General features: G+C 59.7%; 1 protein-coding gene across 1 annotated transcript; it reads left to right on the forward strand.

The window, feature by feature from the left end:
* The first annotated feature begins 1,977 nt into the window (after window positions 1–1,977).
* On the forward strand, window positions 1,978–21,319 carry HS1BP3 (HCLS1 binding protein 3). The gene is made up of 7 exons (XM_037035429.1): window positions 1,978–2,081; window positions 5,073–5,238; window positions 8,055–8,262; window positions 8,601–8,799; window positions 15,062–15,228; window positions 16,518–16,653; window positions 19,078–21,319. Exons 1-7 carry the CDS (start codon window positions 2,050–2,052, stop codon window positions 19,334–19,336), a joined length of 1,167 nt encoding a protein of 388 aa, XP_036891324.1. The 5' UTR covers window positions 1,978–2,049; the 3' UTR covers window positions 19,337–21,319.
* Window positions 21,320–21,621: the final 302 nt, after the last annotated feature.

Below are 21,621 nucleotides of genomic sequence, written 5' to 3' on the forward strand. Positions count from 1 at the left end.
AGGGCGTGTCCCGGAGTCACCACACCCAGCTTCTGTGGCTCTTCGTCCCTGGGGCTTTCCATGGAGAGGTCACTAGCAGAGGAAACAGAGCTGAGAGTCCTGTCTATTCAGTTGCTCAACACAAACATCCACACTGATCAAATGCCGCTCTGCACCAGGCCCCAGGCTGAGTATTTTCCCAGCAGTTGCAAAGAGGTGGGAAGTTGGTCGACCGAAGGGCCAGGGTGGTGGGGTAGGGAAGCGAAGCTGGTATGTTGGGAAAATGAGGCGAAACGGAAGCCCGACCTCCTCTTCCCAGAGGGTGGGGAGCAGGCCAGGGCAGGGGTGTCCTTAGGAAGGAAGGGCCAGTGCAGGAGGGCACCCCGAAAGTGGGCACTGCACACGAACAGGGAGCGTGTGAGCATCCCAGGGAAGCTCTGGGTGACGGACGCTCTCCTTGACCAACCTTTAGACTTCTCTGAGCCCTGTTCTCCAGTAGACCTTGGCCTTGACCTTTGCCCCTCTCCCTCTTCTGCCTGCTGCTGAGTCAGCTTAGAAGGAATATCTGACCATCCTGGGGATCTGGTCATCAAGTCCCTCCTTCCCCACCTCTGACACGGGAGTCCTCATCCTGCCTTCAGCGAGAGTCCTGCCAAGTCCAGCTGGCGAGCGCCCCCTCCCCACCCCGCGCTGTCTCCTCCAGCAGTTCCCATCACTGACACTCACGCCGCTCCTCGGCCGCAAGCCCCCCTTGTCCCTGCTGCGTTCAGAGTTGAACCCACCTCATTCTGGCTACAGTCGCCTTGAACAAAATCTTCCCCACCTTTCTAACAAGTATCAAAACACTATTTTTCAACGCATTGGGAGGGGGAGATAGGCAGTTTCAGAACTGATGTTAGGAATGTTCCTGTTGGGCCTCCTTCAGGGAAGCCAGGGGAGGTCTCTGGGGGCAGGCTATTGTTTCTTTAGCTGACCCCCCCCAAGGGGTCCAGTTTATCCTATTGCTGAGTTTTCTGTTACCTCATTTGACCCTCCTAACACCTCTCAGAGCATCCGTAGGGCCTCGAGCACTGGTTACAGGGTCTCCCCAACAGTCCCTCCAAGGCGGGGAGACCAAATAATTTATCCTTTGAACAAGGACACTCTGGGCATCCTAAGAGTGAAACCAGCAAAGCAAGCATCCTTACGACTGATTACATTTATAAGTGATTACATTTAGCTTTAAATCCTAGCTCAAGAAATCCTAGCGGGCTCTGTCTCTGATCGTAACTGGATGATCAGCAACCCACAAGGCAGCAGAAGACGGTAGCTGGACCTAATGGCCACGGGTCCGGAACTCTGGCAGCCTAAAGATACCACCTTCATCTTCATGTTTCAGCTCTGGAACCCTAAGTTGGAAAGACACCCCACCCCCAACCACCAGCAGCTTATTTCCCATGAAACCAGGTGGAGGGACGCGGAGACAGACTCAAAACTGTCCTCAAGACCTAAACAAAGGATCTGTTACCCTTACTCTCCTCTGAACACTTAGCTTGTAGGACCACCTTGAACCCCCTAACCCGTGGCGTCTTGTGACTTTGTCCTATATAATCTGCAACCTACACACCATCAGGGAGTTGGGCTTTTGAGTATTAGTTTTCTGTTCTCCCGGGCGATGCCATTCGTAATAAAATAGCCAATCTTCCTTTTGTGAGATTCTCAGTGTTTAGTGTTCGGCTCCGCTCGCGCTGGGTGGAGGAACTCTTTCCGTTCCAGAACATTACTAACCACGCCAGGACAACGGGTGCAAATGAAGACGCTGAGTTACCGACGGGCTCCCTTTCCTTGCACACACCTCTTGGCCACCCTGTTGGCTCTGGATGCTGAGTCCTACCCAGCACAAGGACGCCTAGATGTGTGAGCAAGAGTTTCAGAAAGATCCGGCAGTGAACGTCCGCCTCTGGCCCAGCGCAATGGACACTAGAGGGCGGGCTATTGCAGGAGACCGGCAGTGTGCGCGGGGCGGGGACGCGGCGACGCAGGCGCCTGCGGGTCCCGTGACTGCGCGCCCCGCCCTAAGCCGCCGCGGTCATGCAGTCCCCACCGGTGCTCGTCACCTCCAGGTGAGCCAGACCCCGGCGCCCCATGCGGCGTTTTGCACATCGTGGAGTCTCGATGCGCGTGATCCGCGGCCCCTTGCGCCCGGGCGGAGCAGCAGGCGCAGGCGGTGGCCCCAGGGGGAAACCGCCGCTTTCCGGCCCGGGCCGCACTCTGGCCGTTTATCTGGGCTCTGCCCCTCCACCGCACTGCAGGAGAGGTGGGTGGCATCCAGTGTCCCCGTTCTACAGATGGAAAAACAGAAGGCTCTACAGGGTAACGAGCTCACCAAGACCCAGTGGAAGAGGGCTCTCCTGTCCCTCTTCCCCTGCTGACCTGTGTTCATTTCTTTTGAGCACAAAAATTTGTCCTGCATCCCATCCGTGCTCACCGTGTGTCAGGCCAGGTGCTCAGCACTGGGGAAGGGGACGAATCAGACAAGGCCCAGCCCTGCGGGCTGGGGAGCCACAAGGAGAGAGGAATGCGGACTGACTGGTGCTAGGAGGGGTAGTAAGTACAGGTTGTCATGGGAACGCTATTCAGGACATACCCAGGCTCCTGAGGGTATGAATGAGGCCACCTTCTACAGGAAGAGTGAGCAGACATTCCCAGGGAAGGGGTGAGGAGAGGGGGCAGCTGTGTCTGGGAGGTGCCTCAAGAGAAGTGCAAGTCATAGCAAAGGGGACCCTGGAAGCGGAGGAGACAGTGGGTGCCCACCCTGCTCCAGACGTGGAGGACCCAGTGCAAGATGGACCTGGAAATACACACGCTATTACTCCGCTTTCTCTCTTCGTAACATCTGCAGCGTGACTCACTTCAGGTGTTTCCATACACTCCACACTGTTGCCCCTGAACAAGATCGTGGGCAAATGTGTTACCCTCACAGCTGTTATTTTTCCAGCTGCCACGGAACTTCCCTGCGACTCCAGGTCTAGAAAAACAGGATTCTTTAAAAGTAGACCCTGGTGTGAGAACCTGCTTGGTCTCCTCTACATAATGCAGTGCGGTTGCAGGTCACGGCCTCATTGGCAGAAGAGGTTTCCCTGGTGCCACCTACGTCATCTCCTCTCGCTGAGCCTCAGTTTCCTTTTCTGCAGGAACGGGGTTAGAGATGGGCATGTATGGGCAGGGCGGCAGCCGGCACCCATCAGCCACTCACGGACCAATGTGACTTTGATGCTGGCTGCTTAGGACAGGCTGTGAGGCCACCCGCACAGGGCTTGTTCCCTAACACGGGTGCTGGTTATGAAGGCCAAGTTCATGGTGAGAAGAGGGGCCTTGCTGTCAGGCACCAGCAAACCTCGGCAGGGGTGGGGGCTGCCTGCAGCGTAAGGGCAAAGGCAGGGCCAGGCCTCCCACCACCATCCCACATGTACTTACCCGCCCCCCAATAGTTCAGCAGGTTTCCCCTGAGGGGCTCCTCTGTGCTTGGTACCAACAGGAGGTGCCAGGCAGTGGGGAGGTGATAGGGAGGGACAGTCTGGGAGTGAACCCTGCCTCTGCCTCTGCCCTGCCGAGACCATGAGCCTGCGCTCCCGTTCTGTGCCCATTTCTCTGACTTTAAATGGGCCCCAGTAGCAGTGCCTTTGTGCAGGGCTGCGGGAGACTGAGTGGCTGGCACGGGTACGGTCCTCAGAGCAGAGGCTGCAGCAGGGCCAGCCATGGTCACACCTCTCACCCTCGGTCCTGCCTTGCTGTCTGGGGCTCTTACCAGTACCACCCACGATCACCCCTAGGAGCAGCCCAGTCTGTACTGGGTGTGAGGGTGGGGGCGCTGTGTGGCTACTGGGGAAAGGAAACTGATTTGTTTAGCGTGTTTTTCCCTCTTGCACGCGGACGTGGGGGTTACTCCCCACCCGATTGAAGGCAGGATGGCCCAGGCCCTTCTTAAGGGACTCGTGTTTCTTGCAGTGTGCTTTATACCCACCCACAAGCTGTTCACGCGTATGGAGGTTTGTGTGGTCGGTGAATGTGTATCCACACTTCATACCTAGGCATGTGGCAGTGGTCCTCCCCAGTTAGTGACACGGCATCATGTCGGTGACTGTCATATGCCTGATGTGGACATGGGAGGGGTCCGTGTGGAAGCAGTGCTGGGAGCGGGATATCACCTACTGGCTTAGGACACAATTCCAGAGGCAGAAGGGGCCTTGCCCCAGGCACAGTTTTAGCCCCAAATCCCCCTCCCCTCCAGGGCCTCCCCTTTCCTGTGTTCTGGAAGTCTGGCCCAGCGCACAGTAGGTCTCCACCCTGATGATGGCGTTCCCCGCACGCCGTGCCATAGGTGTTTGTGTGACGGGATGTGTGGTTGTCTTCCTGGGTCTGCATCACCCTTACACAGGGGGAGGACACCTTTAGCGTTTTTCTGACTTCAGAGAAAGCGGCCCCTCGCTTCTCTGCCCTGCGTCCCAGTCAGCGTGCTTGCGTGGCATTTACAGATTCTCTGAGAGCTGCAGTGTCTTGCTGACAGTGACCTTCTTGGTGCCTCTCGGGGGCCCAGGCCTGAGGAGGGCCCAGCCCCCAGTGCCCTCTCCGTCTCCCCATGCTGGGCAGGCTGCAAAGCTGCTCTCTGGGCAGCTGAAGACACGAGGCTCCCCCTGACCCCCCCTGGCGCGGTTTCCCTACAGCATCATCATGCACACAGACCAGACACTCCCCTAGGAGTAAATGAGCCCCCAGGAAGCCACACCCCCGACCTGCAGGAGGCTGAGCCCTGAGCAGGTGTAAGACTGTGGCTTTCAACGAGCCCCACTTTCTCTGCTCTCCCCTGTCTCCTGCAGGGAACAGCCCTTTGTCCCTGAATGACCCAAAGACAGGGCTCAGGCCAGAGAAGCCAGGCTTTAGGAGGGTCTGGCATGTGGCAGAGCGGGAGGCCTGGAGCTGTGACCCCTGAGAACAGCCAGCCTCGCAGCCTCGCTCCCAGGCCTGCTGAGCCACCCCCAGGTCCTGCCTGCGCTGCGCTCGAGAAGCCTGCTGACTTGAACCTGAGCCTCCTTTGCCTCCTTTCCCTTCGGCAGGCGAGTTCAGAATGTCCACACGGGCCTCGACCTGACCGTGCCCCAGCACCAGGAGGTGCGGGGCAAGATGATGTCAGGGCACGTGGAGTACCAGATCCTGGCGGTCACGCGGCTGGCTGCGTTCAAGTCGGCCAAGCACAGGCCCGAGGATGTCGTCCAGTTCTTGGTGAGCTGGGGGCTCTGCCGGGATGCTCCCGGGGTGCCCAGGGTCCGGGGGTCCAGGTGGGCTAACGCACCTGCCGCCAGGTAACAAGCAGCATCAGGAAGCAGGCACTTCTGTAGCCAACACTCAGAGCCAGAGCTGGGCCTGAGCGAATCAGATCCTCACAGTCTGTGGGGGGCTGGGGGGGATGGAAAGGGGGCACCTGACTCACCCTAGGGAAGGGGTTCCGAAGAGGTGAGCGCTGGGCTGTGTCTAGAGTAGGCGGGGCTCAGCAGCAGCAGGAAGGGGAGGGGGTCCCAGGGGGAGGGCGCAGCCTTAAGCAAAGGCTGGAGATGGTGTCTCGTGGGAGCTGTGAGCGGCTGAGTATCGTCCTGGATGGAGTAGGAGAAGATGACCGGCAGGATCCGGGTCACGCGAGGTGGGTGGGGGCTTGGCCGCTCTCGTAGCCACAGAGGAGCGTTAAGCATGGGAGTGATTGCCTTCCACTGGCTGGTCTGGTGGGAGAGTGGAGCTGGTTTGGAAGGAAGGGGCAGTGGGCAGGGAGCCCAGTTTTGAGGCTAATACATTAGCCTCGAGGCCCCCAGTGGGGCTGGGAGCCGACTGTGCCCCCTGCAAGGGAGGGAGGGACGGAGTTGAAAACAGTTCTAATTTCCAACTGACTGCTCCCATCGACTGAGATAAGAGAGCACTGGTGGAGAGGCAGGTCTCAGGATGTGTCGAGTGTGAAGTGTCTGCCCAGGGGACACTCGAGGATGGGGAGTAGGACAAGCTTGGGCCTGAGATGTAGGTTTGGGAGGCATCTGCTTGGAGGTGATGTCCAAGGTCTGGGATTGGATGAAGGGGCCTGGAAAATGGGTGCGGAGTGTGGAGGGAGGGGCTGAGGAGGGAACCGTGGGGACCCCACAGCTCAGCCACAGTCGGCGGGGAGGGGCTGTCCCCTGGAGTCCGAAGGACGAACGGGGGGCGTCATGGAGACACAGGAGACGAGGGAGGATGGTGTTTCAAGAGGTGGGGGAGGTCACAGACTCATTCATTCTAGCCTTTGGCTTCTCGTAAAAGGGCCCAGAGCTGTGACCAGTAGCGACAGGCCACAGGATTGTCCGGTAAAGGCAAAATGAGCAAGAACCCTGCGGCCCAGCAGGAGCCGCCGGCTGCAGGGCTGCTCACGAGGGTTCTAACCTCCTGGCAGCCAAGATGGAAAGGGAGGCAGTGAACGGCTCGCTCTGAGGACCAATTACAAGAGACCCCAGATTCTAAGGGAGAAGAACTTACAGCACAACTCTCTTATCAGGGGACATCTAACAGGTCATGGGGAGCGTCTGAAAGAGCCTGGTGTCTGTCGTTCGCTCCTGGACTGACCCTTGCTGAGAACCACAGCGTAAGGGCAGCGGTAGTTCTGGTCCTGCTTTGCTCTGCAGGCGAGTGGAGCTCCGTGCAGCCATCTCCAGGGTCAGGAACAGGGAGGGGGGACCTCTGAGGTCAGAGCCCCCGGGGGCCTCGAGGAGAGCAGTGTTCTGGGATCCCTAGGGGCACCCCACCTGCCTGCTGGCTGCTGTGAGGAGGGCCAGCCTCATGTGCAAGGGCATGAGGATGTCCTTGACGCCTCCACACGTCACACCTGTGTCACATTTGTGCCACTGTTTCCGGACCAGTGACGCCTACGTCCTGCAGGGCGTGCGTGTGTGTGCACCAGTGAGAGCCATAGAGAACGCCTTTGCTTCCCAGGAGATCTAGGAATCTCTTTGAAGTTTCATGATTTACCTAAACAAAAAATGAACGAGCATTTTTTATTTTACTTATCAAAAGGATGTACGTGTTTTAATACAAACCCGACTTTAGTTGCTCGTTAGGGGTGTCCAACCTGTAGCTGCGTGCTGCATGCAGCCCTGGGTGGCTGTGATTACGTGTCACAGTGTATTTAATGTGTGGCCCAAGACAGCTCTTCTTCCTCCAGTGTGGCCCGGAGACGCCCAAAGGTTGGACGCCCTGTTTACACCAGCGTCTGGGAAGGGCCACTGTATTGGCTTGTGGTTGAGTGGACACCCCTACTCTCCGGCTGTGCAGACCCCCACACTGAGGTCAGAGGGGTGCAGGGCAGTGACGCTGGCTGCCTGCCCCCCACCCCACCGGGGCACCCATACCCAGAGTCCTGCCTCAGCTCCCAGCACCGCCCCCTCGGCCTCCTGTAGCCCCTGAACCCCGGGACTCTGTGGGAAGCTCAGCGCCGCCCCAGGGTGACACTCACAGCCCAGGACCACCTTCTCATGGCCAGCAGGAGCCCCGCCTGCCTCCTCGAGGCCCAGTGCGCAGACCGGTCCTGGCAGGCGGCAGAGGAGCTAACTTGGCAACCGAAGACAGTCGCCGGTTCCCAGGGGAACAGCCCAGAGGTCCACACTGAGGAAGGCGACTCACGTTGTCGAGGGAGGATGACCTGCCTGCCAGGCCGTGAGCCTATGTCACCAGTGCACTGAAGGCCTAGAGTGGAAACGGTGGCCGTGGTCACCTGCCAGCTGGGGCCCCTACATCAAGCGTCTCCACCCCGACCTATGACAGGCAGGGCCCTGGCCCACCACAGTCACACCTTTCCTTTGGGCCACAGAGACCTTCGTAACTGAGCCTGCCTTTGAGGAGGAGGTTGATGGGTTGATGAGTGGAGCCTGAGGCAGGGAGCTGGGCGGAGGGTCAAGGGGGGGCCACCTGCCCCGTGGCAGCTGGTCCTGTCACTCTCTGAAGAGCCCGGCCCTCTTGGGGCCTCTGACGGGGGTCAGAGGAGGGGCACCCTCTCTACACTCAGGAAACTGCGTGCTTCTCTCATCCAGGTCTCCAAAAAGTACAGCGAGATTGAGGAGTTTTACCAGAAGCTGAGCAGCCGTTACCCCTCGGCCAGCCTCCCCCCACTCCCCAGGAAGGTCCTGTTCGTTGGGGAGTCCGACATCCGGGAAAGGAGAGCCGTGTTCAATGAGATTCTGCGCTGCATCGCCAAGGATGCCGAACTCGCGGGCAGCCCAGAGCTGCTGGAGTTCCTAGGTACCCGAGGCTCTGTCCCTAAGCCCTGAGGTCTCCGGGGCCCAGAGCAAGGCCTCAACAGGCCCTGGGCCGCAGAGACCTGGGGCCGCTGCCTGCACTGTGCTCAGAGGCTCTCGCTTGAATGCGCTTTGCTCCAGGCCTCCCTGGTGCTGCCAGCCTTCTGGGGCTGCAACAGGCACTGGGAGCCCCAGCTGCCCCCACCCACCCACCCAGACCCTCATACTCATCCAAGGATTCCACAGGAAGCCCTCGGGTGCTGGCACAGGAGCTTGGGTGTGGGAGGCGCCTCCTCGTCCCCTGGCAGCGGGCGTCAGCGGCTCTCCTCCTGCTCCCTACAGGCACAAGACCTCCAGGAGCTGCAGACCTCACCAGCAGAGATGTCTCTGTCCTGGACACAGACAGCCAAGCTGGGGACGCTTTCGACTTCTTCCAGCCGCAGGAGCAAGTGGAGGGGCCGCCCACCCCAGGCCAGAAGGATGAAAATGCAGAGAAGTCCTCAGAAGAGGAGGAGGCCCTGGACCCTCTGGGCATCATGCGGTAGGTCTCCCCGCCCCCTCCTGGCTGGTTCCAGACTCTGGGGACAGCTCCTCCCTTCCCCTCCCCACTCCCTGGGCCCTCACCCTGTGTGGCCTGGTACACTGGGGGAACTGGCTGTCTGCTCAACCCTCACCTGTGTCTTTGGGGCTGAGCTCAGCTACCACCTGCCCCTCCCTGTTCACAAGGTGGCCCCCGACCGCCACTCCCTGGCTCTGCACTGAGGCCTGGCAGAGTTGCTCGCCAACAACAGCTCAGAAGCCCAGGCTGCCTGAACCGCCCGGCCAGCCTGTGACTCACGTGACCGGAACTCCCTGTAGGGTGGCTTGCCTCCGGTAAAGCAGCCCCGTCTGCCTTGGCCCCGCCGCCCCACAGGCTGGTCATAAGGGTCCCTGAATCAGGCAGGTGGAGGGAACTGGGGACCCAGAAGGTGCCGGCGATAGAGCAGTGCGATCCAAGGGGGTGTGGTGAGCTCAGGGTCCCCAGCCAGGAAAATGTGTCTCCTTTACACGTATGTACACACAAGCCAGTGCTTGGAGGCACACACACGCACGCACGCACGCACGCACGCACGCACTCCCACTGGCTGGAGAAGAGGCAAGTCAGCTGCGGTCTTGGTGGTCCCTCTTGGACGGTGTCCTGCTTCTATCCTTTCCTGGCCTCAGCTGCTCCTGAGCCCACACCTCACGGACCACTCTGTGCTGGGGGCAGGGTCTATAGGCCAAACGGGACTAGAGAGCCAGACCTCTGCCCCCAAGCCCCCTCCCCTGGCGGGCACAGGCTGAGGTGTTTGGGCAGAATCTTCCGACCAGAAGCAGGTGACAGGGACAGACGGACTCAGCCACCTGGAGCCCTCACTGGCCCAGATGTACAAGAAATAGGCAGACCTGCTTCAAGCTGGGCAAGTACAGTACTTTGCCCTTGGCGTACGTGTCTCACTGGTGCCCTGCAAGCAGCTGTTACCCCATTTTACAGATGGAAGAAACTGAGGCCAGTACCTGGCCTGAGAGCAGACAGCTGGTGAACAGTGGGACTGAGATTCCAACCAAGGGGAAGCTCCTGGACTGTGGGGCCAGTCTGCCTGGGTTTGAGTCCTGCTCTGCTGTTTTCCGGCCACGTTTCCCTGGCAGTTTACCCCTTTCCTGTAGTTTCCTGTAGCAAAAATAGGGTGATGGTAGACTCTCTCCTTTGGTGCCTTTGTGACATTTGAATTTACATAAATGTTGGCACACTTGGCTCTTTCCGTGGCCCCGGCCCTCTGCCCCACCACCTCCGCAGAGTCAGACTGCAGGCCCAGGGTGACATTCTCTCAGCTCTCACGGGACTCACTGAAGTGCATTCGACAGCTGAGGGAGGCCTCTCTGCAGGGACTGTTCCAAAAAGGAGCCAGTGAGAAGTCAGGCGGGGTCCAGTGCGACTGAAACAGCCAGAGGGGCAGGCATGGCCCTCAGGGCTGTGGGCTGGTGTGGGAACAGGCTGGGGGAGAGGGTTGTCCTCGGGGAAGGTGCCTGGGTGCTCGGGGAGGAGACACTGGAGCCCACCGCCCTGCAGCCCCTCGGTGCCCAGGAGTTGCGCCCCCTGGCCCTCCACAGCCGGCCTTGTCCTGGAGCCAAGCATGCAGCCCTGTGAGAGCAGCAGCCAGGATGGCCGGGTTATGTCAGGAGAAATTGGTCATGATCCCTCCTATCAGCCTTGCATAACCCGCAGGCCTGTTGTGGGCTTTATTTTGGTCAGACTAGGGCTTCATGTAAACTCGCTGTCTTCCGTTGTTCTGGGCTACCACACTTAGTGCCAAGCCGAGACAGACTTGGGTAGTTAGTGCCAGCCTTTGGCCGGGGACATGATTAGCAAAGCGGCTCCTTTTTTGGGTAGGAAAATGCTCCTTGGGGTTGGCATGGGCCACCTTGGGCTTCCTCCTTGCTCCAGTAGCAGATTGTCGGGGGGGTACATCGGCCATCCTGGGGCCACCTGTCCCCAGCACTGTCCCTGGCTTTGCACTCTGAGACATTGCTCCTGAATCCTATGAAAGCTTAGCACCAGAAGGGACCCCAGCGGTTTAAGACCTTCTGCCAGTTTTTCATTTAATGACCCATGTGACAACAGTCAGTGCTGTCATCTCATCAGGATAATAAACAGCCAACTTTTCTGAGAGGTTATGGAAAAGGCCACGATGCATCAGTGGCTTTTGGGTCCACTGAGGGTCTGGCCAGGGAAAGGGAAGCCAACAGCGGCCCAGCCTCACTGTGCATCTGAGGAAGCCAATGTTTGGAGACAAGGAGTTCATCCACATTCACGCAGCCACCAAGAGCAGGGTCAGGCATGCCACAGGGGAGGTGAGTCCCTCTGTTTCCAAGCCTCGTTCTCCCCTCCCTCACAGGTCGAGTCAGTGTGGGCCCAGGCCACACCTCCCTGCGCTGTTCCCCAATTCCAGTCCGAGAGCTCAGCAGGACCCCAGGGTTACCCCCTCGCACAGGTGGGGAAATCGAGGACAGAGTTGAGTGGGGACTTGCACAGAGCCTGTGTGTAGCAGCATAGCACCTTGAAGTCAGACTTCCCCTGCCCTCTCCCGGGAGGTCCAGGTGGGCCTGTTGACTTTCTTGCTCTTGCACGGTACCGCCCACCCTGTCCTTGGATGGGGAACGTGATGCTCTTTGCAGATGACGCACGGTGTGGATGGAGTATTTCTCCATCCTGTGCCCTCAGTTCCTCGGCAGGTGGCAGCCGGGCCTTCCCAGCTACACCCGCGCCCTACCTCCAAGCACCCGGCTAGACCGGACTGCGGCCTCGGCTCTCCGTGTTGCGGCCGCGCGGGGGCGCTGTTGCTCCACGGCAGGGCTGCTGGAAGGTCGGAGCCGCCCGCACAAAGCCCGTAACGGGGACTCGCGGGGCTTTTCTTTGTCTTTTAAACCCGGTTTTGATTAGGGAAAAGACGAGTTATAACACCGGTAGAAAGCGCTTAAAAGCAGAAAGAGCCCTCACCCGGCCCATCCCGACACTCCGCTCCCGTATCTGTGCGGGCTTTGTGCGCGCCTGTCCCAGCGCCATCTACGTAGCTGCAGACGTTAACCCGAGTGCCTTTTTATACTTTGTTTGCACTGTGTTCTCTCACGGTCGCTTGCCACGTCGCACATAGTTCTCATACTTAAGTTTCTATTTTTGAGACTTCGCTGTTCTAAGATGAAGTTCTGCCATAATAGTCCTGCCTTCTGCTGGAAATACTCTGCCGGAAACATTTTTAATTATAGCTTGAATAATATATGATGTGTATGTAAAAATTGAAAACACAGTTAACAGTTCTTTTGCCACGAAGGTATATATATATATACTTTCCCACATGCCATTGCGTAATTTGCCTTTTTTTTTAAAGCTTATACATTTAGCTTCTCCAGATCAATAAATAGACTTCTCTGGTCTTACTCTGTGCTAGTTGGCAGGGTCAGTGTGGTGCATGTGGCACCGCCAGGCTCCTGCTTGGGGACGCTGTGTCTTCTGTAGGTTTTTGCTCTCACAGGCAATGAGCAACTTTTTCCATGTTGGATGGTTATTCCTTGAGCTTGCGCCCCCGGTTGTCGGCTGCAGATCAGGGTCCCGGATGACTCTGCCGGCAGCCTTGGCTGTGCAGCTCGGGGTGTGAGGGGTTCTTTACGGACTCCGCACCCTCCGTTGGGAAGGCCTTTCTGCTGTTTCGAACCCGGTCTGCAACGCCCCCACCTCTTTCCCAAGTGCAGAGGGAGCCCTCCAGGCCCCCAGGTCCCTGCCGGCCATCCCCTGCCCTAGGGATGGGCTGGTTCCTGCACACATACTCGCCTTCCTATAAGTCTGCGCTTCATTCAGGGTTGATTGACCATCTGCCATGGACCACAGACAAGTTTGGGGACCAGCCAGGACAGGGCCCTGGGGCATTCGGCCATCAAAGGTCCGTATTTGCTGCTTGGTCAGGGGGACAGAGGATGGCCCAGGTGGCATGGGTGGTGCATGGAGGGTGCCCTGGATTTGCCTTATTTCAACTCAAGACAACAAACAACCAAAAACCTCTCCAGGGAGGAAAACAAGAACTCTCACCCAGCTGCAGAGGATAACTCCCCCAGCAGGACAGCCAGGCTTTGCCTGTGTGCAGACCCAGAGGGGGCGTGGGAAGGGGATCGCTGGGCTCCACGGGGCTGCGCCAGAGAGAATTAATCACGCTGGCCGCTCTCCCTTCCTTTGTTCTCCGGAGGGCTCCCTTCGCCCCACACTTCCTCTAGTTTCTGGTCCAGGGAGACCCTCTCACCCACCAGCCGCAGGTCCCTCTGCTGGGTAGGATGTGTTTGTTTTCCCCAGGAGCTGTTCTGGGGCCCGCTGCTTTTGGGGGGGTGGACCCCAGCCAGGCTCTGCGCCCCTCATTGCCACAGTCCCTGTGGTCCCCGGAGCAGGGCCAGGTGAAGGGTAAGGAGGGACAGCAGTGAGGCAGAGCCTACAGGCCTCAGGCTGGTCCCAAACCTGGCTGGTCCTGGGCTCCACAGGGATGCACACGGCTTCCCGGGCTCGCCCCTGGGTTGGGGGTCTTGGCAGGCGCCACCTCCAGCTGCCTTCCCGGAGAGCCACAGCCCGTCTTTGGTGCCCACCTCCCTGGGTCGCTAGGACTGAACTAGCCCTGCCAGGCCAGCGAAGCAGGAGGGGGAACCATTCCAGTAAGAGCGGGCCACCCTGGCCCTCGAGGTGTGTGAGCGGGGAAGGGGGGCAGTGACTGAAGTTCTGGAAAACACTTGCCGTCGGGATGGAGTCCAGGCTGCTTTCAGCTTTCCCAGTAGCGAGGCTGGCGCCAGAGCAGAGATGTGTCCCTGGTGACCTGTGACGTGAACCCGCCCGGCTTGTGCCCGGAACGGAGAAAGAACTGGGAACAGGGTGCCTGGGGCTTCCTGGCACACACACACCCTGCACCCCCCTCCATCTCTGCTCTCCACCTCTGCCTTCAAAGTGGGCCCCCTCCCCCAGGCACAGCAGGACAGATCTGTTTTCCCATCTCGCCCTTGGACAAGTGTCTTGTTCCTGCTCATGAGGCGCTTGGAGGGGTGGGAGCAGAGTTTGTGACCGAGACTGCCCTCAGCTCTAGTCACAGTGTCCCCTTGCCTCCTGTGTGACCTCAGGCAGACCCCCTCGCCTCTGCACACTGTTTGTTCATCTGCCCACTGAGCCCAATAAGGTCCTCCGGCCAGGACTCCAGTCCTGGTTGCGGGGGTGTGCCCCATCCTCAGCCTAACAACAGGTGCATTCCCGGCTTTTGTTGCTCTTCCCCATCCCAGCTGGGGGCCTGAAATCCTACCAGGCTGTGGGACGGTCTCCTGGGATCACCTTGCCCTCCAGCAACCCATCCTGCTGCTATTTTTATCTGCTGCTGGTTAATCTGTCCCATTGTTTGGGGGCAGAACCTGCTCCTCCACACAGTTTAGCTGCAGAGTTTTGCAAACAGGAGCCCAGACCGTGACCTTCGTCCAGTGGAATTGCCTGCCAGGCAGGCAGTCGAACCAGAAATTCTGTTTCCAGTAAAAACCTTATTCCCACTTGCAGGAACCTTAAAATGGCTCATCTGGGCCTTAGCAGCAGGGATCGGGTCACCTCGTTAAACTAAACCTGAGTTTACGTGTTTATGTGCTGGCCGCCTAAATCACAGTGACGCAAGCGCATCTGCACACTCTGCCCCGTGAACCTGTCGTGAGCACTGAGTAACCACCACCCAGGCCGGGACCAGAGCAGCCCCCAGGCCCAGAAGCTCCCCTCCTGCCCCGTCCTGGACTCCCACAGCCGCGTCTGGCCCGGAGCAGGACCCCGGCCACCTTAGGAGTGACAGAGCCTCGCTGAGGGGCTTCCTGAAGCAAGTGGGGTTTTCCCAGTGGGACTGAGGTTCGGACTCGGCTACGCCACGGAGGTCAGGTGGCCCCTGCAACCTCTGGAAGGAGACCCAGTCCTCTGGCCTGTAACCACACAATCAGGCCTGGAACCTGAGTCCCCTTTGGGGGGGGGGGGTTGTTTGGCAGCCAGCAGCATAGCCCAGACACCCACCCCCTCTTCCCAAATATCCTGACAGAGGCAGTTCCCTGGGCACAGGGCTGAGCTGCTTCCCGGAGCAGGGTCTCCCCACCTCCAATGTCAGGTCCTCTGAAAGCTCCTTTGGGACACAAGCTCAGGCCCACCCGGCACCTGTGTGGGTCAGCCCTGGACACCTGGACCCGGTGGTGGGGCTGTCCCGAGACATCCTAACCTGGAGCTTTTGTCTATGATTCCTCAGCTCCAAGAAGCCCAAGAAACTCCCGGAAGTGGCCGTGCAGCCCAGACCCAGACCCTCACCCCGGCTCACCATCTTTGACGAAGAGGCAGACCCTGACGAGGGGCTCTTCCGCCCAAGCAGCAGGCTCTCCCCAAGGAGCCCCACGGAGGACTCCAGCCCCAGGGACTGTAAGTGGAGCCCTGGAGTGTTTGCGTCACTCGAGGTGTCCCCTGGGTGACCAGACTGGCCTCTGTGAGTGGCTTTGGACCTGCCACCTGTGAGCAGGATAGAAGCCTGTGCCTTATCCCGTTTCAACACGATGCAGGCGTCCTGCTGGACAGACCTCTCGCACCTCATTTCTCCCAGCCTGGTCACCCCTGGGGAGGGGACGGGAGCTGCTCTGTTGCTTTGAGAAGTGTGGGTTGGGACCAGCGTGGGCAGGGGAGCGGGTGGACGCTGACTGCCCCAGGTGGTCATTCTGTGACTCAGGGGTTAGGACTCCGACAAGAGGCTCTGTGTCCCCCATGGAGACCCTGCAGGAGGGTTCTGGGCAGAGATGAAAAAGGGAAAGGCAGGCGTCCTTAGGACTTCTGCACCTGTCCCCGAGCCTGACCTCTCCTCACCTGCCCAGGGCCTCTTCCAGGGCCAGGAATTGACGTCACCTATTAATCTGGCCAATGCTCGGTGGCCGCCCACCAAGGACCGGGCTCTCTGCTGGGATGAGTAACACACCGTCTAGCCCCAGGGTCCCCGACGGGAGGCAGGACATCTCCCAGCAACTACAAGAGGCGACCTGGCTTTCAGCAGGATGTCAGTGCCTATGGGAGACAGCAGGGAAGGCTTCCTGGGGGAGGAGGGATGTTGGGTGGGGGCTCTACTCGAGCTGGATCGGGAAAGGCCAGCACAGTTTGCTTGGGTGCTGCAGAGGGAGGCTGTTCCAGCTGAAGATGCCGCCATCCCTTTCCCTGAGGGCAGCAGAGATGGGGAGGGGTCGGGGTGCACTGAGAACCTGGAAGGCAGGGGCTGTGGTGAGGACAGCACCCACTCGTCACCGTGTACCCGCAGGCAGCAGCCCTTGGCCAGTGGGTCGGGGCTCAGTAAGTGCTTATGGGGCCTCGGGGGTGCAGCCGTGGGCGCTGAGCTAAGAGGTCCGGCTGGGCCGGGTCTCGGAGCTGATGAGGATTCTTCCTCCTAAAAGCACTGGGAAGGCCACCTGGACTTGAACTGAGGGGTGCCGTCAGCTGACCAGAGCCCCATGGCAGGAGTGGCAGAGTGGAGCTGGGCAGACAGATGTGCCGGCCCCCATGAGCACCTGTCCCTTACACTCACCTGTCTCCATTCATCCGGTTCTGTGTTCTGCCTTGCCCCCTCATTGCTCTTGCCTGGCTGGGCCCAGCCATCTCCACGCTGCACCCCCAGGGCCACTGAGGACGGGCCAGGACTTCCTCTGACCAGGCTGGTGCTGTCCTCTCTACAGCCTTGAAGTTGTTTGAGGATCCTGACCTCGGCGGGGCCGTCGCCCTGGGTGACCCTTTACTGCTGCCGGCAGCCTGTGAGAGTGGAGGGCCCACCGCCCACCTGGGCCACAGAGAGGACCCCGAGGATCTATTCAGGTACCACCTGTCCTCAGTGGTGCTTCGCCAGCTCCGGGAGTGGCCTGGACAGAGCCACAGACCTGTCCCAACATGGGAGCGCTTCACTGGCCTTGGTTTCTGGAGCAGGGACCTTGTGGGTGGGGTGCCAGCCCCAAGGCCAAGGCTGTGCTGGGGACCTGGTGGGGGAAGGCCGGGTCCAGCAGCCTAGTGGTTTCCAGAAAGAGAATTTTGTGCCTACATCTTTTTCTTTTCCATTCATACTCATATTTTAATAGTTTACATGAGTAATAATTAAGTTACTTTATTGCAAGAGCAAGTATAACTGGCATAAACAGTTTGGGGAACCAATGAGCTGAGCCTGGCCGCATGCAGCTCTGCTCACTGGAGGGGGCCACCCACACCTGTGCCGGGCAGTGGCCGGTCCCCAGCAGCGTCCCGTCCCCAGCAGCATCCCATCAGTAGGTCGTACAGAAGAGAGAGCGAGGCTTCATCTGTCATGTGGAGGGTGGTGGGCAGACCGTGTGCAGAGCTGAGAGCCACTGCTTAACGGAGTGCTCGCCGTGGTCCCGCAGCCTGCTGGGCTCTTCACACATGACCTTCCTTACCGAATCCTCACGCCCGCCCCCTGGGTGGGTGTTGTGACCTCCGCTTTATAGGAAATGGAGTGTGGAAGAGGTAAGTGGCCCAGAGCTCCAGGGCCCAAGTGCATTGGGAGCCAGGGCCGCCTGCCTGTGTCCTGTCCTCCCCCAGCACCTAGGAGCCTCTAAGCTCTTGGAGGATGAGAGCCTGGGAGAGCTGCCTCCCAGCTGGGGCAGCAGCTTCAGGGGCCCCTGCGGCTGCGCTCTGAGAGTGCTTAGCCCAGTGCATCTCTCCATGGCATCACCCGAGCCCCGAAGAATACAGACCATGCTTGGTGATGTACGGGAAGCCAAGCTGCTTCTTTCCAGGAACAATTACATGGCGAGGAGGCCTGTGGCCCCAGGAGGCTGTCATTTGCACCCTCATTAGCAGCTGCGGGCTGTCACTCGGTCTTAAGTGCCCGCCGGGCCTGAGTCACGGGATGGCTTGTCTTTACATCTCCCTTTAGCTCCTGGCATCTGCTCACTCTTCGCCTGTGTCCTCGCCCCTGACATCCTGGCAGGCTGGGAGAAGTTGGGACTGCTGTTACATGTTTAGGGAGAAACTGAGGCACAGGGTAGTAGAGTGCAGGTTCAGCTCTGGGGGCGGCCTGGCCGAACCGGACATGTCCCACCCAGGGAGCCCCTCCCGCCTCCGGAACTCAGCTTGTCCCCGGGGGTAGCGCCAGCAGGACTGGGCTGGCCTCGTGGGTTCTAAACCTCGACACTGGCTCTCGCAGACCTGTGTTCTACAGAACACCCTTGTGGGGGTGTACAGAGGTGTTACTGTCAGGGTCTCCAAGGCCAGGCAGTGGGGGCAGTGGCAGTGTTCAGCGGGACTCTGTGCGTGTATGCGGGGCTTGAGTGGGGAACGCCACGTGGCGTTTCACTGCGCTGGTGGGACCTGTTCTAGCCGTGACTCGAGACTCAGATGGAAATTGAGCGCTTGGAAAGGGGGACCCGTGTGGCCACCTGTACCCTGAGTAAGACCACCCCACGCACTCAGGGCACATCCAGCTTCTGTTAGTTCCAGGTCAGTGCTCTGCCAAGCGTTGTAAGTCCTGAACGGATGCGAGCTTTCAGCTGCTGCTCTGTTTCTCCTAGGGCCCCTGCGTGAGGATACATAATTCAGTCCCTCACAGAGCTTTTTCTGGGCACCCAGACCCCACCGGGGTTGCAGGAGCCGGCACCTGCCTCAGCATTGCCTGAAAAAGGGCCTCCATGTGGAGGGAACTGGGCCCTTCTGAGCTGAGGTTGCCAGGAGCAGCCTGGGATAGCACCTCCTGGGATGGCCTTGAACCCGAGACAACTGTTAAAGGGAGGGTGGGTGGGTGGTGGGATGAATTGAATGTGCACCTGGTCTCCAGGAATGGACTTCCTGCCCGGGGAGCTGGCGGCAGGAGGTCCCTTGGGCAAAGAGGGTAGAGGCCAGCTTTGGCCTCCTTTCTTAACTGCTGCTCGGTACCTGGGACTGGTCCTGGTGACCGTTACATAGCTGTGAACTTTAGTGTTGTCCCCCACCCCTCTTTGGTGGGCCGTTAGGTCCAGGGCCAAGATGGAGTCTTGGTGGACCCTGGCTGAGGCCGGCTCCAGCCCTTGGTGGGCTGCATGGTGGGCAGGCAAACCCTACTGAGAGGGCAGTTCGTCAGTGTGTGGTGGTGCCAGCGTCCAAACCAGGACGTCCAGCTTTGGAAGCTGAGCTCTCACCTAGACCAACTTCCACCCGAGGCGGGTGCAGGAGGGGCCCCGATGGTGGGCACTCTGCTCGCCGCAGCCTGCTCCTTTGCTGGGGGTATGCTCAGGGTGTCTCCCTCTGGTTCCCTAGAGTCGAAGAGGACTTGGACCAGATTCTGAACCTGGGGGCCGAGACCAAACCCCAGCCACAGCCAAAGCGTAAGCCGCCAGTGGCAGCTAAGCCAGTGCTACCCAGAAAGCCAGCTGTCCCCCCCAGAGCAGGCCCGCCTGAGGCCGTGTCCGGGCAGCCGAGGCAGCAGCAGCAGATCCAAGCCATGGACGAGATGGACATCTTGCAGTACATCCGGGACCACGACACGCCTAGCCAGGCCGCCCCCAGCCTCTTCTGACCCTCCCTCCCCTGCCAGCTGGCCTGGGCCGGCAGCCCCTCCCCCAGGGTGAGGTTGGCTGTGCCTTGCAGGCCAGGCCCATTCCTCCCAGGGGAGGGAGAGTGGAAGCCAGGGTACAGGATCCCTCTACTACCTTGTTCCTTTTGCTCCGGCTTGTGGGGTCATGGAACCCTGCAGAGAGGTCACCATAGGATGCAAAGAGGTCACCATAGGAATTGAGCCCAGCTGTCTCAGCCACGTGCGTGTGGAGGGAAAGCATGTGGGGACACCTTGCTAACCAGGAGCCCAGCCCCCAGGATGGACTGAGACTGGGGAGAGCCAGGGAGGCTTCACTCAGGACAGGAAAACTCTGTGTCCACTGGTACCCACCGGCTCCACCACCTCAGCGCAGGAGGGAGGGTCTGCCACCCTGGGGTGGGACTGAGGGGACCAGAGTCTCTGGGTAGCATGGTTCCAGGGCCTGTAAGCTTTGGGAGAGTCTCCCAGGAGAGGGATGCAGAGTGGGTGCCTGAGGGAGCCTGGCTGGGCGGGGTGTCCCTGAGTCGCCTCTGGTTACCAGGTGCTAAGCAGGATGTTTTCCCTTGTGTCCAACTTGGAGACGTCAGGCCAGCCCTGCACCTCTGGGCTGTGGGTGGCCTTACAAGCCCCGTCTGCCTCTTTCCCTTTCCAGGGAAGACCTGGCCAGACAGACCGTGGCCCCCCTGGGCCTCTGGCCATGAAGCCGGTGCCTCGCTGAGCAGAGCGATCACTGCATCCTGCAGAGCTCGGCCTGGCCCGGGGTGTCCCCCCTGCTCAGAGCCGACTTGGGCAGCGTGCTCTCCGGCTGCTGCTTCGAGGCCTCATCTGTGCAGATGCTGCCGGGCCTCCCCTGCCTTCCGGGTCCAGACTTGCTCACCAGCCTTTCACAATGGGAGCTGCCTTCCCAGGGAGAAGGAGCCTTGTCCTGGGGGAGGGCCAGTGCCTTAGACTTGTCCCAGGCCCCCCACGCCTGGCCCTCGGCCTGGGCCTGGGCCTGGTGTGGTGGTCAGGAAATTCTCAGTAAGTGAGTGATGTTTAATGGACCAGTGAATGCCTTTTTATGATGTATTCTTCATGTTCAGACCTAGTTTTTAATGAAACACAAGTTTTTTATAAAATGCAACCACTCTTGCCCCTGGCTTGCCTGACGGAGGCATTGGAAGGGAGTTTTGGACGAGGACCCCAGCCCTTTCCTAAATGGGGCCAACAGCCAACCCTGAGGGAGGCCCTCTGGCCGGGCCGGGTGCCTGCAGCCATCAGAGCCCCCAGTCCCAGCCCTGCCCATCCCAGAGCCTGTGGGTAGTGGGGGTACTCCGTCTGGTCTGTCCTGTGTCTCGCTCACCCTCGTCAGCTGGCCAGTCCGGAAAAGGTCATCCCTCACCCTCCACCTTTGCCACAGTGGGAGGGAACAGGCAGTTCTGGGGCCTGGGGGCTGATTCCTCCCCTCTTTGCCTTACCTCAGCTCGCAGGGTGCCGTCTCTCCAGGCCCCGTACTGGCTCTGGAACAGCCTCAGCCCTGGCTGTTAGCAGGTACTGCTCCTGTTCCCTGCCTTCACGCCCCACCCAGCCCTCCCACCGGCTTGCTGCCCGCAGGAAGTGTTGAGTGGTGGGTGATGCGCCAGCTCCGCCTGGACTCTTTCCTGCCCTGTTCTCAACACTGTACCCCATGCCAGCTCTCCGCCCTTTCCGTAACGCCCCCCTCCCACCAATGTGTGACGTGGGAGCAGAGGGTGCAGCCGACAGGTGCCTGGTGCCCATGGGGGCTGCCACACTAGTGTGGGTTTGTCCACTGAGGCCCGGCCTCCTCGGTGGCTTGGTACTCTCTGGTCACCTCAGCCAAGGTGGACGCTTCTCAGCTACCAATGCTCAAACTGCGGCTGGTTCTCACTGTAGGTCTGTGACCTGCTGGCGAACCAGTGGCACCCAGTCATGCAATAAAGTCTGTGTCCGTGGCTCATTCCAGCACTTGCTAGTGGGGCTCTTTTCTGCACTGGGGACGGTAGGGGTTGTCTTTGCAACAGTGCGCTCCAAGTCCTTGCAGCACCCAGGGTGTCCCGACTGCTGCTCGGGAGGGTGGGGTGAATGAAGGCAAGGGGAGGATCCCACTGTGTAAACTGAGGCCTGGGGCCCAGGCCCAGTGGGAGTCGGGGTCAATAACTGCTCAGCCAGCACCTGTTTGGGAGGAGGACCCTTCCTTCACCGGTGCTCCTTCCCGTCTCCTCGGAGCAGAGACTGGTCTAGGAGGCCCTTTGATGTGCTGTCTGTAC

Source organism: Sturnira hondurensis, unplaced genomic scaffold (genome assembly GCF_014824575.4).
Source record: "Sturnira hondurensis isolate 20B ecotype Veracruz unplaced genomic scaffold, ASM1482457v3 Scaffold0022319, whole genome shotgun sequence".
In the NCBI taxonomy this organism is placed as follows: Eukaryota; Metazoa; Chordata; class Mammalia; order Chiroptera; family Phyllostomidae; genus Sturnira; species Sturnira hondurensis.

What these genes read in the sequence shown, in the direction of transcription:
- HS1BP3 (XM_037035429.1), top strand. Translation starts at nt 2,050, where the DNA reads ATGCAGTCCCCACCGGTGCTCGTCACCTCCAG. An exon ending in CCGGTGCTCGTCACCTCCAG is followed by an intron (nt 2,082 to 5,072) that starts GTGAGCCAGACC and finishes TCCCTTCGGCAG; the next exon opens with GCGAGTTCAGAATGTCCACA. An exon ending in GGACTCCAGCCCCAGGGACT is followed by an intron (nt 15,229 to 16,517) that starts GTAAGTGGAGCC and finishes TCCTCTCTACAG; the next exon opens with CCTTGAAGTTGTTTGAGGAT.